At 50.7% G+C, this 15,683-nt stretch overlaps 1 protein-coding gene across 2 annotated transcripts in view; it reads right to left on the bottom strand.

The window, feature by feature from the left end:
- The window catches only part of GNAO1 (G protein subunit alpha o1), a 138,031-nt gene that overhangs the window by 16,516 nt on the left and 105,832 nt on the right, over positions 1-15,683 (bottom strand). Inside the window, exons 5-7 of one of the 2 annotated variants that reach the window (XM_027698177.1) lie at positions 9,856-9,984; positions 9,027-9,156; positions 666-819 (exon numbers count right to left, since the gene is read on the bottom strand). In XM_027698177.1, the coding sequence (XP_027553978.1) occupies positions 666-819; positions 9,027-9,156; positions 9,856-9,984 (413 nt within the window). The remainder of the gene's footprint in view (positions 1-665; positions 820-9,026; positions 9,157-9,855; positions 9,985-15,683) is intronic. The other variant, XM_027698176.1, reaches the window with a different exon arrangement.

The following is a 15,683-nucleotide window of genomic DNA, read 5'->3' on the forward strand; positions in this document are numbered from 1 at the left end:
TGAACAGGGACATCTCCAGCCAGATCAGGTTGCTCAGAGACCCATCCAGCCTGGCCATAAATGTTGCCAGGGTGATGGTGATTCTGCAGCCCCGAGGTGCCTGCCAGTGGGGTAGTGGTGGCCAGGAACTGCTGAGGGATTCTTGTTGTGGCCAGCCAGGACCCACAAGGGAACGTGGTGGGTTTTGAAAGAGCAAAGCTGGACTCCAGCTGAGGAGAGCCTAACAAAGCCTGTGCATTGGTCTCCCAGAGACCAAAATGTGTGTAATGGTTCAGCTCACTGCACCTTTCTGAGAGATCTGCAAGAAGGTTCCTGCTCCTGTGTGACACAGAGAACCAGGCCACAGGGGTTTGGGGACAGCACTGCAGCCCCACAGCTGCATGTGCTGGCTCAGCATCAGAGCCACCTGCGAGGCAGAGATCAAACACTGCTCAGGGGTGGTGGCCCTTTGCCAGCAAGGAACTTGGTTTAACTCATCCTCCTGCTCTGAGTGGACCACTAAGGATGGTGAGGATGACCCTGTGGCACTTCCTGCAATAAAACCTGCAGTGAAGCCCATGGGAGCTCTGGCTCTGCACCTTCAGCCTTGTTTCCTGCACTACAGGACAGCACCAGCCCTGCTGGGCACTCTGTGCTCCCTTTGCCAGGCACTCCTTTCTCATTACCTGTGTACTCAGGAAAGCAGATAGCCAGTGGAGATTTCTTAATTTTCTCCTCAAATATGTCCTTCTTGTTTAGAAAGAGGATGATAGATGTATCTGTGAACCATTTGTTGTTGCAGATGCTGTCAAAAAGCTTCAGAGATTCGTGCATGCGGTTCTGCAACAGAAAGGAGAGATCACATCAGGCCAGAGGCAGGGACCCAGGGACGTTCAACACGTAGGGAAATCTAAAACAACTAAATTAAGGAGGAAAACAACAAAAAAGAAAAGCTACCATATACATAATCAATTTATGTATACATAACAGCTGAACATATACATACACAGATGCAATCCCTACAACATTTGACACAGTTAGTAACTTAAGGGCATTTAACGATACAGAGCTGTTCTGATTTTGCATAACATTAATTTACAGGATCCCAGCTCATAGAAATCATCATGCACCATGCATGGATGGAGAGTTACTTTTGCCCTTTGATCACAGATTTTTGTGTCGGTGTAGCTCATGCAGATTTTCTAAAACGTTTCCAATAATTTTTAAATTTCTTTTTCCCACTTTCTGGAATGTGTGCCGCACACAACTGGTTGGATACATTAACCAAGGACTGGTCGATCCTTGAATTAATCTAGAGTTGGAAGCAGACATCAAGGTAACATAATTTTGGGAATGACCTTGCCGTGACCTTTGCCTGGTTTTGTTACTTTGTTTAGTGTTGTCCGTTGTTGGGCTTTTAATTTTTGAAGGGTTTTTTTTTGGAGTTCTCTTGGAAGATGGCTCGACAGGAAGTGTCTTGCAGAGAGGAAAAAAAGTGAAAAAGGAAGAGGAAACAGCATAAAAAGGAAAAATGTAACAAAGAGCATCTAAGAACAACCAGACTAGACGTCAGGCAGCTACCAGTGGTGTCAGCTCATGCCTCTAGAAGAACAAGATTAGCAGAAGAGCCATAAGTTCCAAATGCACACACAGCGAGAAGTCAGCTTTTTGGTTATAGGTCATGCAAAAAAAGGACACAGAAAAGCAGAGATATAAGAGGAACGAAAAAACCAGACCAGTTAGAGAGCTGCAAAGTCCACCACACGGTTCTACAGTGGTGGAAAGAGCTCACGGCAAAGTCAACCAAGTGTCATGTTCCCTCCTGCTGCTTTCAACTCTCAACTCGCTTTTGCTTTTTTTTTATTTTTTTTTTTTTCTCGGTTTCAAGAGAAGCTTTCATACCTGCCAAATTTGGTTGGTCTCTCAAATGCCCATTTTTTGGCCTTTGTTTGGCTAGATAAGGTCAGTCGGGCCGAGGCAAAGCTGTGGAGGTGCCGAGGCTGTGGATGTCCGGCCGAGGCCGACGCCGGTCGCGTGGCCGTCTCCGAGCCGGGAGCCGGGGAGCGCGGAGAGCAGGCGCGGCGAGGACGAAGCACACCCGAGAGTCAGGGGGTTATCAAAGGCAAAGCATGGCACAGACCAGACCCGGCTCCTCGGCCTTTCCCGGCGGGATCTCCTCGGGGCAGCGCTCCCCGGACCCGCCAGCGAGAAACCTGTGACAGCCACCGAGGCGCCGGAGGGGACAGCGCTGCACGGGCTGCTGACCGGAGGGGTCTGTGGGGTGGGTGCAGCACGTCCTGCCCACCCATCTCTGCATTTGGGAATTTGGAGTCGTGCAGGAGTCACCCGGGGGCCTTCACCCCGCTCCCACTCCGTTTCACACCCACACTGGCAGCGCAGTCGAGCCCAGCACTTTACTGAGTAACACCCTCTTTTTCATTTCACGTACTTCAGCTGCTGCTGAATGTTTTATACAGATAAAAGTGGCTCCGTGGACGAAGGAAACATCTGATCCAACCCAGAGTGGGACAGGACACGTGAGATTTGCTGTCCCCTGTGCTGAGTGACTGAGCATTTCCCCATTGTACCCACACATGGGACGGCGCGATGGTGTGTGAGTGTAACAACACATTTACTGTTTGGGGCTCGGTTGTACCGGTGTAACAACACATTTACCCTTTGGTGTAGGAGTGTAACAGTGAATTTACCCTTTGGGGCTCAGCTGCAACACGTTGCTCATCTGGAGCATCCCCTGCCCTGGGCTGCTTTTTGCTAACCCATGTGGTGTGGGAGCCCTGGAGCAAGCTCCTCTTTGCTACTTGTGGTGCCAAAAGTGTAACTGTGTAGAAACCCAGAGTACAAAGGTTTTGTGGGGGAGATCCTTGGCTCCCCAAAGCCTTTTGGAGGAGAGGATGAAGTGGAGGGTTGTTCGGGGGAACAGAAAGCAAATATAATTAACCATTTTTCAAAGCAGGGTCCCTCACAGAACATTCTAAATGACATTTTTATCATCCTTGCTGGTTCAAAATACAAGCATGGAGAAACACGTGGACGCTGCTCGAGGGTTAAACCTACAGCTCATCCGCAGCACCCGTCAGCCTGCAGTCACCCTACGCACCCCACTGCCACCCTACACAGCACCCTGCAACACTACACAACCCTCTGCAACACTACACAGCCCCTGACACCCTACACAACCCTGTGCCACCCTACACAGCCCTGTGCCACCCCACACAGCCCTCTGCCACCCTACACAGCCCCCTGCAACACTACACAGCCCCCTGCCACCCTACACAGCCCCTGACACCCTGCACAGCCCCGTGCCACCATACACAGCCCCCTGCCACCCTACACAGCTCTGTGCCATCCTACACAACCCCCTGACACCCTACACAACCCCCTGCCACCCTACACAGCTCTGTGCCACCCTACACAGCCCCCTGACACCCTACACAGCCCCCTGACACCCTACACAGCCCTGTACCACCCTAACAGAAATCCTTCTACTTCTCTAATGAAGTTTGATTAATTTGTGTTAACACATGTTAGGAAATGGGAGTGTTTTCCCAAGAAACAGAGACTCTCAGTGTTCAGGGGTAACCAGAATACAGAATCACAGAATCACACACACACAGAGCACAAACCAGCCCAGCCCTGCAGAGCACCACAGTTACACTGAACGTCCTCTATCCCTTTCAGATTCCAGAAACAAGTTTTAAAGCTTCCCAAGGCTGCCTGACCTGGCTTTCTGATCTCTGCATGTTGATTTTTCCCTCAGCTCTGCCCATTAGCTGAGTAAACACAACCAACTGTTCCGCCCACTCATTCTTATTTACATGGGCAGGGTTTTGGTCTTAAATCCACCTTTTCCTTCCCCACCACCAAAGAGAGGACGACATTATTCAAAAGCCAGGAGTTGCTTTCTGTGTGTGGTGAAGGTGCAGAGCAATATCCTGGTGGGCAGGCAGGGGTGCTCCTGCTGTCACACCGGGATGCCACGTGGGACATGTCGCATCCTGGGGAGGCTTCTGGGAGCCCAGGCATGGATGCAAGCTGTCCAGGTGCTGGCTAACACTGGGAATGTCTCACTGTATCCCTTTCCTTTCCCTTCCAGCTGTTACTAGTTCACCAGATGCTTGCAGCAGCCCTCAGCTATGGCAGACCCAGGCTGAGAGGTGAGGATGGGGAGGCAGGGTCTGGGTACCAAATGTAAGAGGACAGGCTGCTGCTAAAGGGTGAGTGAGAAGTTAAAGCCTTCAAATAATCCCCCTCCTCCCAGTAAATCCACATTGGAAGGCCCTTTTAGTCCCTTGGAGCCTGCCTTGGGCCCCTCTCTGTGCTGGGGCACTTGTGCCTGCTCTGCTCGGAGCCACTGGAGGTTACACTCCTCATATTTTTAGATGAAGTGATATAAATCACTTCACCTGCTTTTGGATCCATCGTGCTGCTTTTTCTCACTTCATGTTGGGTCTCTCATCAGGGGAAGGGCTCCTCAAGCACTGACATCTAAATGTCACTCCCTGTTTCAAAACTGCTATTTTAAATCCTTGCGCCTGCAAATACTTTATACCCCAACAAGCAAAGCAGCCCCACCAGCCACGTTACAGAGGAGTAACCACTTGCTCACACACATTCCGGGTCCAGTTACCTTTTCCTGCACAGGACAAGAGAGAGAATTGCTCACAGCTGAGTTCAGATGTCACTGCACAACCACGTTCCCGTCACCGATGCGAAGGGCAGACACCTTTCCACTGAGCACCAGGGAGAAAGGATGCTGTGGTCAAGACTCTGCCCAGGCAGAAACACACCCATAAAACCCATCTTTTTTTCACTGGAGCACAGGAGGAGAGCTGGTGATCTCTGCAACACGCAGTTGATTCAATCTTTTCTGTTTCCCTTGGTCATTAAGTGCTGGCTGCCATGCGAGCTGTGAGGACACTGATGGTTATCTGAAGCACAGAAACTCCATATTCCCCCTCCTGCTTATATTTCCAAGCCACTTTCTCTTGCTTTGTCACTCCTGAGGCAATTTCTGAGCACTGCAGTTCCATTTTCCTTGCCCAGTGACAGCAGAGAGAGCACACTAACCAGGTCATGCAATGCAATCCAAACCAACAGGCCAACACTAATGCACACCAAGGGTCACCAGCACAGCCCTTCAACCCATCCCAACCCCAGCAATGGGGACACGAGCAATACTTGCATGTCTTGGCTAGATATGGTTGACCTAAGTATCTTAGTTTCAAAGGCAGCAATGTACAGCATGAACATCTCCCTCTCTTGCCACGACTCCTTTGAATTTGCAAGGGAAAAAACAGAGGTAATCTCAGCTTCCATGACAGGTTCCATGCCATTGCTGTCTTTTTTTTAAATTCCATTAGGAATTCCACTTAAAAGGAACAACAGAAATCTACCCTTGTTAATTGTTTTCTCCAATTTTAGTAAGTGATAGGACTGCTGTCCCTCTCTCCTCCCGGATTACAGGGATGAGGCTTTTCCTCCTGTAACCTCAACTTATGAAACACAAAGATAATTCAGAAATGAGACAAAATAGCCTTGTTATGCAAAGACATAATCCATGAAGATGTTCTGTCAGCTAAAACCAGGACATTCCCAGTGTGTACAAATATGGCAGAGATCCTGGCAGCTCCTTGCCATGGACTTGGTAAAGGCAAAGCGTGATCTTTATGGGTATATGGGCCTAAAAATCACAGATGCAGAAAGTTTTCTTTATGTCTTTCTGATCTGGACATCGGGAAGTATTTGCTTTCCTTGACTCCTGCTGTGCAGCTCTTTGTGGCAGTGAATTGGGGAGAAAATACATCCCTTATATCCCTGCCTGCTCTTGGGGAGCAGGGATGGCTTCACACACAACAGCCCTGTTCTGGCTGCTGCAGGAGGATGGGTGCTCAGTCTTTTAAAACAAAGAGCACAGCAAACCACAGAAAAGCTTTACAAGCACAGGGCTGTGTTTGAATTGTAAGGGCAGGGACAGGTCAGGGGGTGTTTCACCCAGCCTTGTTTAACCAGCTCTTTGGGAAGGATTCACAGCAAACCTGCTGTTTGTGAGTGGTTTTTTTCAGTGAAACAAGCTGACCCTGCACTTGTCCCAGCTGAGGCTTAGCAAGACCAGCCCCTCTCTTCTCTGCCTTAGGCTGACTGCAGCTGAACTGCAGTTTTCTCCACCCGAAGCGTGGTTTGACTTAGAGAAGTGCAAAAAGCCCCTGTGAAATCCTGTGATCATTGACAACCGGGTGCTGAGCACTGGAGGAAAAGCCATTCCCCCTGTGCACCCAACTTTGGAAGGGTTTTTTTGGGTGCTGAGATGCAGTAGGGCTTTCTCCCTCTCATGGCTCCCCGCCAGCAATGAAAGCTCTTTGTGGTCTTTCCGTACTCCCGGAGACGTCTGTACAGCCCCAGCCCTGCAGCAGCTTGGGACAGCTGGAAGGGCCTGCACTGGAGTAAAGCATCCCTAGGGAATGAAGCTGGAGGAGCGGCTTCCAGCTCACTTTCTCAGCTGCCTCCTCTTTGTGTTTTCCAAGTGAGAAGCCATAAAAACTGACTGACGTCACCGGAGCCGGCAGATGTGACGGATGCAGACGGCAAAGTCAGCTGGGTGAGGAGGTGCTGCTTTGCTGCTGGGCCCTGGGAGAGGCACCAAGTCAGCTGGGTGAGGAGGTGCTGCTTTAATTCTGGGCCCTGGGAGAGGCACCACGAGCAGGGAGGAAAGCGAGTGCTTGTGGGTTCAGCTGGGAGGGGTCAGAGCCTGTGGGGTGCCAACTTTCCCACCTGCCATTTGTGAAGGGGGTGTAACAGGGCAGGCAATCTCCAACTCCAGTGTTTTTTCCCCATTTGCATTGGCCTCACCCAGGGTTGTTTATCTGGGGTAGGCAGGGGCGTCCTGCCGGTGCTGCCGGTGCCGAATCCTTCCCCGTTTACGCCGAATGTGTAAATGAGCAGCGGCTGCCTCTGCCCTCCTGTTGCTCAGCAGCCCCCGAAAAGTGTTGTGAAAAGGGACTGAAATAGCAGGCAAATGTCAGCTCTGTGCCAGAGCTGCACCAGCCTGCTCTCCTGCTGCAAAAGGGAAGTTGGAGCTGCACAAATCCCAGTTTCTGCAGCAGGGCACTTCAGGAGGGAGGCTGAGCTGGCACCCTGCTCATCTCCAGGGTGGTGCTGGGTGAGGGGAAGTCACTGGCAGTGCTCTCCCCAGGAGAGATGCTCTAACCTCCAGTTCAGAGGAGCGGAGTTGAGCCTGACATTTAAAAAATGGCACTGGCATTCAGGCTTCCCTTCTATTTTGTGCTCTGTGGCTTTGAATCACGGGCTTTGGCTTGTGTAGACGAGCACCCAAAGGTGACCTGTACTAAAAACTGCCCTTGGCTTCCCAGTTTGGGTGTCACAGTCCAAGTTACACCTACAGAGCACCTTGCTCTCTGCTCAGATAACAGCTTTGCTCCCTGTCACCTGGACCTGCCCTCTCCCTGTGTGTTCTGTGCCTCCTGGCTGTTTGCACTGCCTGGCTGCAGAGCTCTATGGCATTGAGATAATGGCTGGATTTTCCAAATCACATCAGAAGATTTTGGTTCATTCCCAGTCAATGCTACAGGGCTGAGCATCCTTAAGTATATCAGGGCCAGAGCCAGAGGGAGGTGACAACTGGAGGGTATAAATAAGTGGACATGGGAGGATGTCGGGTGTCTCAGTCTGGAGGGACACAGTCACGATCACAGAATCACAGAATCATAAAATATCCTGAGCTGGAAGAGACCCACAAGGATCTTCGGGTCCAACTCTTGGCCCTGGACAGGACAACCTCAGGAATCACACCATGTGCCTGAGAGCATTGTCCAAACACCTCCTGCACTCTGGCAGGCTTGGTGCTGGGATCATTTCCCTAGGGAGCCTGTTCCACTGCCCAATCACACTCTCAGTGAAGACCCTTTTCCTAATTTCCAGCCTAAACCTCTCCTTGACACAGCTTCATGCCATTCCCTTGGGACCCATGGCTGATGATGGTAACATCACCCTGAATTCCAGCATCAATACCATCCAAACAGCCAGGTGGCTTCATCAAAGAGTTTGCTCATAAACCTGGTTCAGAGGCTGGAAACCACAGTGCCTGTAGTCTTCTGGGGACAAGACAACTGTTACCCAACAGCAATCTTTCCCTGGATTCCTTCCTCATCCACAGCTTTCTGTAAGCCTGACATCTCCACCAGCACAACAAAACCCCTCAGAGACACAGAGCTGGCAGGAGTGAGCCCTCCATGCTGCTGCAGACTGGGCACCACTGAAATCATCACTCAGCCTGAGTATGGCCTCCAATCCCTTTTCATCAGACAAATGCAACTGGGTGCCCACAGCAGTTGTCATTGCTCCCAAAAACACACATCCCCATTCCACTGAAGGAATGGCCAGGATACAGTCATGAGTCCTACTGCATCCTCTCTCTGTATTCAATTCTCTTGTATTAATTGCACTCTAATACCAGGGAGCACACAGGTCCTCGCCAGCTTTATTTCCAGATGGTATTTTGAGCCTAATGTCACAGTGGGAAGTCATAAAATCTCTCCTAGAGCAAATTACCTGAGGAATCAAACAGTTCCATTCTCACTAAGGAAAATGAATCTCTGCAGCCTGAAGGAACAGGTTATACTCCCAGGCTAAGCCTTAGGGTGTGCATGGCCACCCTGCACCTCTGCATCATGGCCTGACTGCTTCCCCAACATCTCCTCAAAGCCCCCTGTGCTGCACCTCTGAGACAGGTCCCTGGAATGCATTTTGAAAACACACAGGTGGGCTGGAGAGGAGAAACAAAACACTGTGACTTCACCAGTGCAAGGAAGCGTTACCTGGGCACGCAGAGTTCATCTCAAAGAGTGTGGAGGAGGACAAACCTCCCCAGGGTCTCAGAGTCAAGGGGCAGTGACGGACAAAAGCCCATGACTGTAGCACCCCGGGGAGCACTCGGTGATCTCCGAGGAGTCCCTGGCTATGCAGTGTCCCACAAAGAGGTGCTGGGGCCTCCAGGACCCCGTTGGACTCACCGTGGTTTCATCTTCATGGAGCACCTGGTCGTAGCCGCTCAGGGCGACGCAGAAGATGATGGCTGTGACATCCTCGAAGCAGTGGATCCACTTCTTGCGTTCCGACCGCTGGCCCCCCACGTCGAAGAGCCTGCGGCACAGGAGAGGCCATCAGCACCTGCTCACCCCTGGTTACCAGCAAACTTCAGCATTCTTGGCATTTTCTGACCACAGGGGCCCTGCCAGGCTCCAAAGGCAAGGCCGTGGGTCTGTCACCACCGGCTTGGTCTTCTCCTCCAGCGCCTGGAGCCGAGGAGGACCGGGAGGAGCAGTTACAGATTGGGATGTGGGGATTTTTGGGACAGCCTTAGCAGCATGCTGGGTCCCAAAGGGTCTGTGGAGGTGGAGACCTTCTGCTCTTGAGTTTTATATGCTCTAAGCACTGTCTGTGCATGGCCTTCTGTCTTCATGCCCCCTTTTCTCTACTGACTGGGATCTTGTGGGTCAATGTACAGCAGTAACTACCCGGGACTGAGCCACTTCAGAGAAAGATTTGGCCAAATATTTTCACATTTATGAAGCTTGATCGGGCTTGGGGGTCAATTTCACATTACACTTTTCAACAAAGAGGAGTTGTTTGGCTTAGAAGAGGCTGCCATGAGCTTCTGTCTTACAGGCAGTGACTTTCAAGGCCAAACACTTCATATTGTTGACCCTCCAAAACCCCATGTCTTCTGCAGTGGGAGATGCCCGTGCACTGACCAGCAATTTAACAACCCCTCCTTTAGGTGCCACGGGGAAACCCTGTGATAAATAGTTCTGCAAATTTACTGTGCGGTTTTGGACCAACCTGAAGTGGAGGTTTTTGAATGTGAAATGGGTTTCTACGATGCCAGTGGTTTTGACCCTGGTCCGGAGGATGTCCTGCTCCGTGGGCTGGTAGTCTGCAGCTCCGATTCGATCTAAGCTGTCTAGGTAGCTGAGAGAAAAAGGGAAGAGAAAAAGAAAACAGATAAGAACAAGGCACACATTAATCTTTGTCAATCTCAGATGAATCCTTCAGCTTCCTATTAATCTTTTTCAATCTCATTTTTCATGGCTGAATATATCGTAGTTACAGGGAAAAAAAATCCCATTCTGGGGAAAAACAAACCCCACTAACCTAAACATAAAATCTGATAGTGAACTGAAAGCAGGAAATTAAGTGTGGTGTGTTGTGAGTCCCGATCGCAATCTGTGAAAATACACAGTTTTAATATTACTTGCTATTTTTATTCCCTGAGGGACAAAGGTCCCAATTGGTCCATTGTGCTGGATTCTGTGCACACACACCCCCTTTCCTGCAAGGGTTTATTCAGATAAGAGGTTGGAGCACACAGGTCTTGCTCCCAGAACACACAGGTCGAGTCCCCCGGGGGAGCTGGCTCTGCCTGTGCTGGGAAGGGAGGGAGATGCCAGGCTCAGTGGGATGCTTTGCTTTCAGGCAGCTCAGATGAAGGGAGGTGAAGCTGCCCAAGTGAGTCACCACTTCAGTCTGAAACCCAGCTCAGGGCTGGGGCTGCGGGAGATGCAGCACTTGGACAGAATCCAGGGCCCCACTTAGAGGGTGATAATCTGGGAGTACAAATTGGGGCTTTGTGGGGGTACAGGGGAGATTTAGCTTTCTAAAACACTTGGACAGTTTTAAAACATGTAACTTTATTCTGCTCTAGGCTTAAAATCTATGAACACAGGCAATGCCCCCCCAGGCTGAAGCTTGGGGTAGGAAGTCCTGTCTTTGGGCATGAAATATTTCTGTAGAGGAACCCAACAGACTCACACATATGACCACAATTCATTTTCCCATCCACATGCAAGACAATTTTTTCAAAACAATTTATAAGGAAAAGAGGAATTTGGATTACAATTTAATATGAATTATAAACACAGAGCTGCATCACACAGTGAAGTCCTTCTCACCACCACTGAGGCTGCAAGCAGACACTCCAATTTCTCCTAAAGGGTGTTTAATGTGCATTACAGGGCCTACATGGCCACCTCTACCCCCAGAAGCATCAATCCAATGAACTGGGATGCTTTCAGTGTCCTGTGGATATAACAGAGCAGGTCTGTTCATGAGCAGTGGTCTTTGATCCCCATGCCTGCACTGTCACCCAAAGAGGCAGAGGGGCAGGACAGGAGGGTTGAGGTCACCCATTGAGGTGTTAGCCAGAGGATGGCAGCTTTGCCCAATGCAGCAGGAAGAGAATAAAGAGCAGTAAGAGGAGCTGTGCAGTTGTAGGGAAGGAAAAGACTTCATGGTGTCTGAGCACACTGGTGAGACAGGATGAGCTGGAACCATTCACTCAAGACAACCATGATGTCTAAGCTTGGCTTTTTCTTTCAGTTTAGCTAAATGTGATTAAAGGTGATTTTTTTTAAACACAGAGTGCGGATTTAGTCCTGATGAAAAACCAAATCACCTCCCCTGTGTCTTGCCACAGCATATCCTGCTTGGCCCAAACCTGGCCCCATCCTGCTGCTGGAGGTGCTTTCCCTACTGCACTCAAAACCAGGGAATGGCTTTCCATGTGTGTCCTGGAGGGAGTGCTCTGAGCCAGGGCTGCAGAGCAGAACCTGATGTGCTGGGGCTGTGCACTCTGCTACCCAAGAAAACTCCCTGTCACTGTGTTTCACGCCTACCCAGCTAGGCTGGAACAACAAACACACACCAAACTCTCTGCTAAGGTCAAAAACAAACCTCACCCTGCTCACTCCACGTATTTTCCCTGCCCATCCTATTTGTAATTTATTTTTGCTAAGGAATTCTAAGAACCATATCACCCAGAGAAAAGTATATAAGCTAAGCAGGCTTATTTTTGCTGTGCCCTTTTCCAAGCATTTAAAGGCATTGTGGTTTTGTGACAGATGCTCCCTTTAACAACCTTATGATCAGCCCTGGATGGATGAATGGGGCTTCATTTGAAATCAGATCCTCTGCTGTGAGCTGAAGCCACGATCACTCATCTATTCACAACTGGTGTCACCTCCTGTTATTTAAGGGGCAGCTGCATCTCTTCCCATGGCCCCCAGACCGAGGCAGCCCTGCAGTGCTGCTGTTGGGGATACAGGTTCTCCTCTGTCCTCACCACTGAAACACTTCAAGGTGATGCTAAAAACTGGATACCTGCTTTTCAACACACCCTCTGCCTTTTCTTTTAACTTCCCTCTTCATCTCTTCCCTCATCTCCAGCCTTTTCCACTACTCTCTGTGTGTTTCTCAAGGACTTCAGTTCTTTCAGTTGCCTTGGTCTGCTTTTCATCTGTTCCTGGGAGTCTTGATGAGGGTCAGCCATCAATTTAGATGAAGTTATACAATATTTTCAGTGCTGGTTTTGAGGCTGCATTCCAGAGCTGTTTTTACTCCTCTGGCTGCTCTCCCCTGGAATTTCTCCCATCTCCAGCTGCAGCAGATATTGTTTCCCCTGGATTTGGCTGCAGCTGAACTGGGCCCTGCCGGTGTGTGCAGCCTGTGAAGTTCAGCTGAAGGAGCACGTCATGGCATGGCTGCCACACCAACACCCAGCTGCAGGCAGGGGAAGCTCAGGCAGCTGCTGTTTGGATGCTGAGCTGATTTGAGCTGCTGCTCGTTCTCCCTGGTTCCTGCTGGAGATACCTCTGAGGTTTCACTGGAGCACTGGTGCTCCCTGGAAGGACCTGCTGGTTTGCTGGCGTAAGCCTGAGCCAGGAGAGGACAGGGTGTCTTGGGGGTGCCACCTCTTTGGGAACAGGGAAACCCAAATGGGGACAAATTGCTGCACAGGGCACTGGATGGCAGCACTCACGGGTGTTTGCCCTTTGAACCGCAAATCTCCGGGCCAAACTGTTGTGGGAGGTAATTAGTTGTCGCAGCCAAGAGGCTCGATGACACATAATCCCCTCAGAAGCTGGCATCTGTTTAACCAGCAGAAAGAGGAGCACTTTGGAGGCCGCGGAGCGAGAGCTCGGCTCTCCCTCTCCCGCGTCATCGGTGTTGGCATCAGAGCTCTCCTGCCTCCCAGCTCCGGGGCTTGCCCGCTGGACTGGAAGCAGATCTGAAATGACACATCAGCTCTGACTTGCAGCCTGCCTTGCCCAGGGTCTGCAAGGGTTAAAAAAAGCTGAAGGAAGGTTGGAAGGTTTCAGAGCACACGAGTAACCCCCTAGCATTTCTGCTCCTGAGCTGAGCAGCTCCACTGCTGCTTATACCTTTTATCTTAAATGCTTTGTTTTGAAGCAGATTGCAGGTTTCTGAGTCACTCAGTTGATCAGGCTCAGGGAGGTGAAGCCCAACTTTATTACGCTGCTAAAAGCAAAATGCAGAAGAAATGGCAATTCCCAAATACAGGGAGAGGAGCTCATTGAACGCAGGCTGGGAAATGCAGGAGCTCTGTACAGACCAGCTGGTAGTGAATATCTACACAGTCATATTGCACCTTCCTTTGCTACCCCAGCATGTGGGAGCAGCACTGTTGGTGCCAGAGACACCACATGGAGAAAGGACTTTTGTCCAAGTTGTCCCATGGGAACAGCCTGGTGGCAGCAGCCTACGTGCAGTGCATGCACAGGGACCCCTCCCCAGGCTCTCTGCTACCACAGGAACTTCTCCCAGCACTGTGCTGCCCGTGCCAAAGGCTCCACTGGCTGCTTCCTTGGATGAAGGAGCGCAGCTGAGGCCGCAGGGCTGTGGTCAGAGCTGGATACCTGTGGCAAAGCTCACACAGATGCACATTCACATCTGCTGAGGTTAATGGCAATAAGATGGGTAAACGTCTGCTGGGCTTCTCTTGCCTCCAAGGTTGACACTGTGGCAGCCTTTTTGCAGGCAGCATCCAGCTGTCCCTGTGCACACCTGAGCTGCTCATGCTGTGCCAATGCCGAGCTCGTGCCCGGGGCAGCAGCAGCCACAGCTGGGGCTGGGTCTGGGGCAGGTCTGCAGGGAGCAGGAGTGGGATTTCAGGACAGCAAGCCTGGAGGCAGTGTCCCCTTCCCAGCAGCTCCTGCATCCTGGCAGATTGGATCTCTGGCCACGTCTGCTCCGTGTGTGCATGGGATACCCCAGCACAGGATACCCCAGCACGGGATACCCCAGCATGGGACACCCCAGCCTTGCTCTGGGTCTGACTGAGGAAGCAGATCCCCACTTGTCAACACTCGCAGCTGAGTCACTGCCGAGTTATTTTTTGGACTGAGGCACTCAAGGGGCAGCTCCAACACTGTGTCCTGGCAAATGCTGAGTTTTTAATCAAGGTTGTCACAGGCAGGATCCATCTCATCTAAATCTAGATGCTTGTGTAAAGATGTCTCCACTTGAACATTCCTTCCTCACTCGTGAATGGAAGGCTACCTGCAGCTGATCTCAGCTTCCACCTTACCTTCTTCCTTCCTTTCACCAATGAACACACAGATCAATGTTTTTTAGCATGAAAACCATTTAATATTTAGTGACCATGAAGTAAGGATTCAGAGGATAAGCACTGGGTTTGGGGAGTGTCAGTAGTGCCTCTACACCAGCCTAGCAAACTCTTCCAGTATCTCCTACCAGAGAAAGGAACTGTGTGTGCACTGCAGCTGTGATACAGGTTGGTTTGGCTGCCTGGGGCTCCTGGTGCTGGGCAAACACCCAGAGGCAGAGGCACCACGGTGTTTTTCCAGCCGTATCTGCTGTAATATTTTAGGGGAAGGGGGAAAATAAAGCATGGCCCATTCTCAGAATCCAGCACACACAGCAGTGATGTCACAGGGGTCTTAAATAATCATCAGTTACGAAAGGCTTGGAATGTTGCCAAGCAGTGGCATCGTGTCCCTTGGGGATCGATCCCACCCAAGGGCAGGGGCTGTGATGTGCACACACACGTGCAGAGCCCTCCTCTCCCCCTGACAGAAGCTGGAAGGTGGCACATCCTGTTCCTTGGGTGCTTCCAGGTGGGTTCTGGCAGGCAGGGAAAAGACCACAGGGGATAAGTGACTCAGCTGAGAGGGCAAGAGCATTGCCTGGTGTTTTCTCAGCCCAGCCCAGAGAAGGGTGGTCTTGGGAACTTGCTCCTGGACTTTGGGCAACGTGTTTTGTGCTTCTGGCTGTATTCCCTGATCAGCCAGTCCTGCCTTGATGGGAATCACATGAATTACATGGCAGGCTCTGCTGTCCTGCCGCTGCTCCTAATGAGAAAGAAATCTCATCTCGCACCCAACCAGATGAGACACCAGCATGGACACTCCCCAGCCTCCCTCCCCTGACCAAATCCAACCAGTGGCACTTCTGTGCCTGCTTCTTGCAGGCTGCTGACAGTGATGGTCACCAGGCTCAGGGATTACTGGGGTTTCTTTCCTGAAAGAACCTTGCTGGATACCATGGGTTTCCATTACTCTGCCTTGGGAAATGAGGAGGATGGTCCCTGTTGTTAAAGGAAGGTGACAGAAGGGATGCTCCTTTTTGATGCCCTTTTTTTCTGCCCTGCACTGAAGCAGGGCTGTGCAGGACTTGTACATCAAGATCAACTTGACAAGTTGATATTAATACTAATGATAGGCAGAAGGAACGAACAAAAGCGGGTTGGAGTTTAGCTGTCCTAGTTAGACTTGCAATTTTCCAAGGCATGACTGGATCCAGAACAATTTTTAGCATCACATTTGGATGAGCAGAGTTACTAAATAGCAACC

This window comes from Neopelma chrysocephalum, unplaced genomic scaffold, assembly GCF_003984885.1.
Source record: "Neopelma chrysocephalum unplaced genomic scaffold, ASM398488v2 Primary Assembly neopelma1_125, whole genome shotgun sequence".
NCBI classification, from domain to species: Eukaryota; Metazoa; Chordata; class Aves; order Passeriformes; family Pipridae; genus Neopelma; species Neopelma chrysocephalum.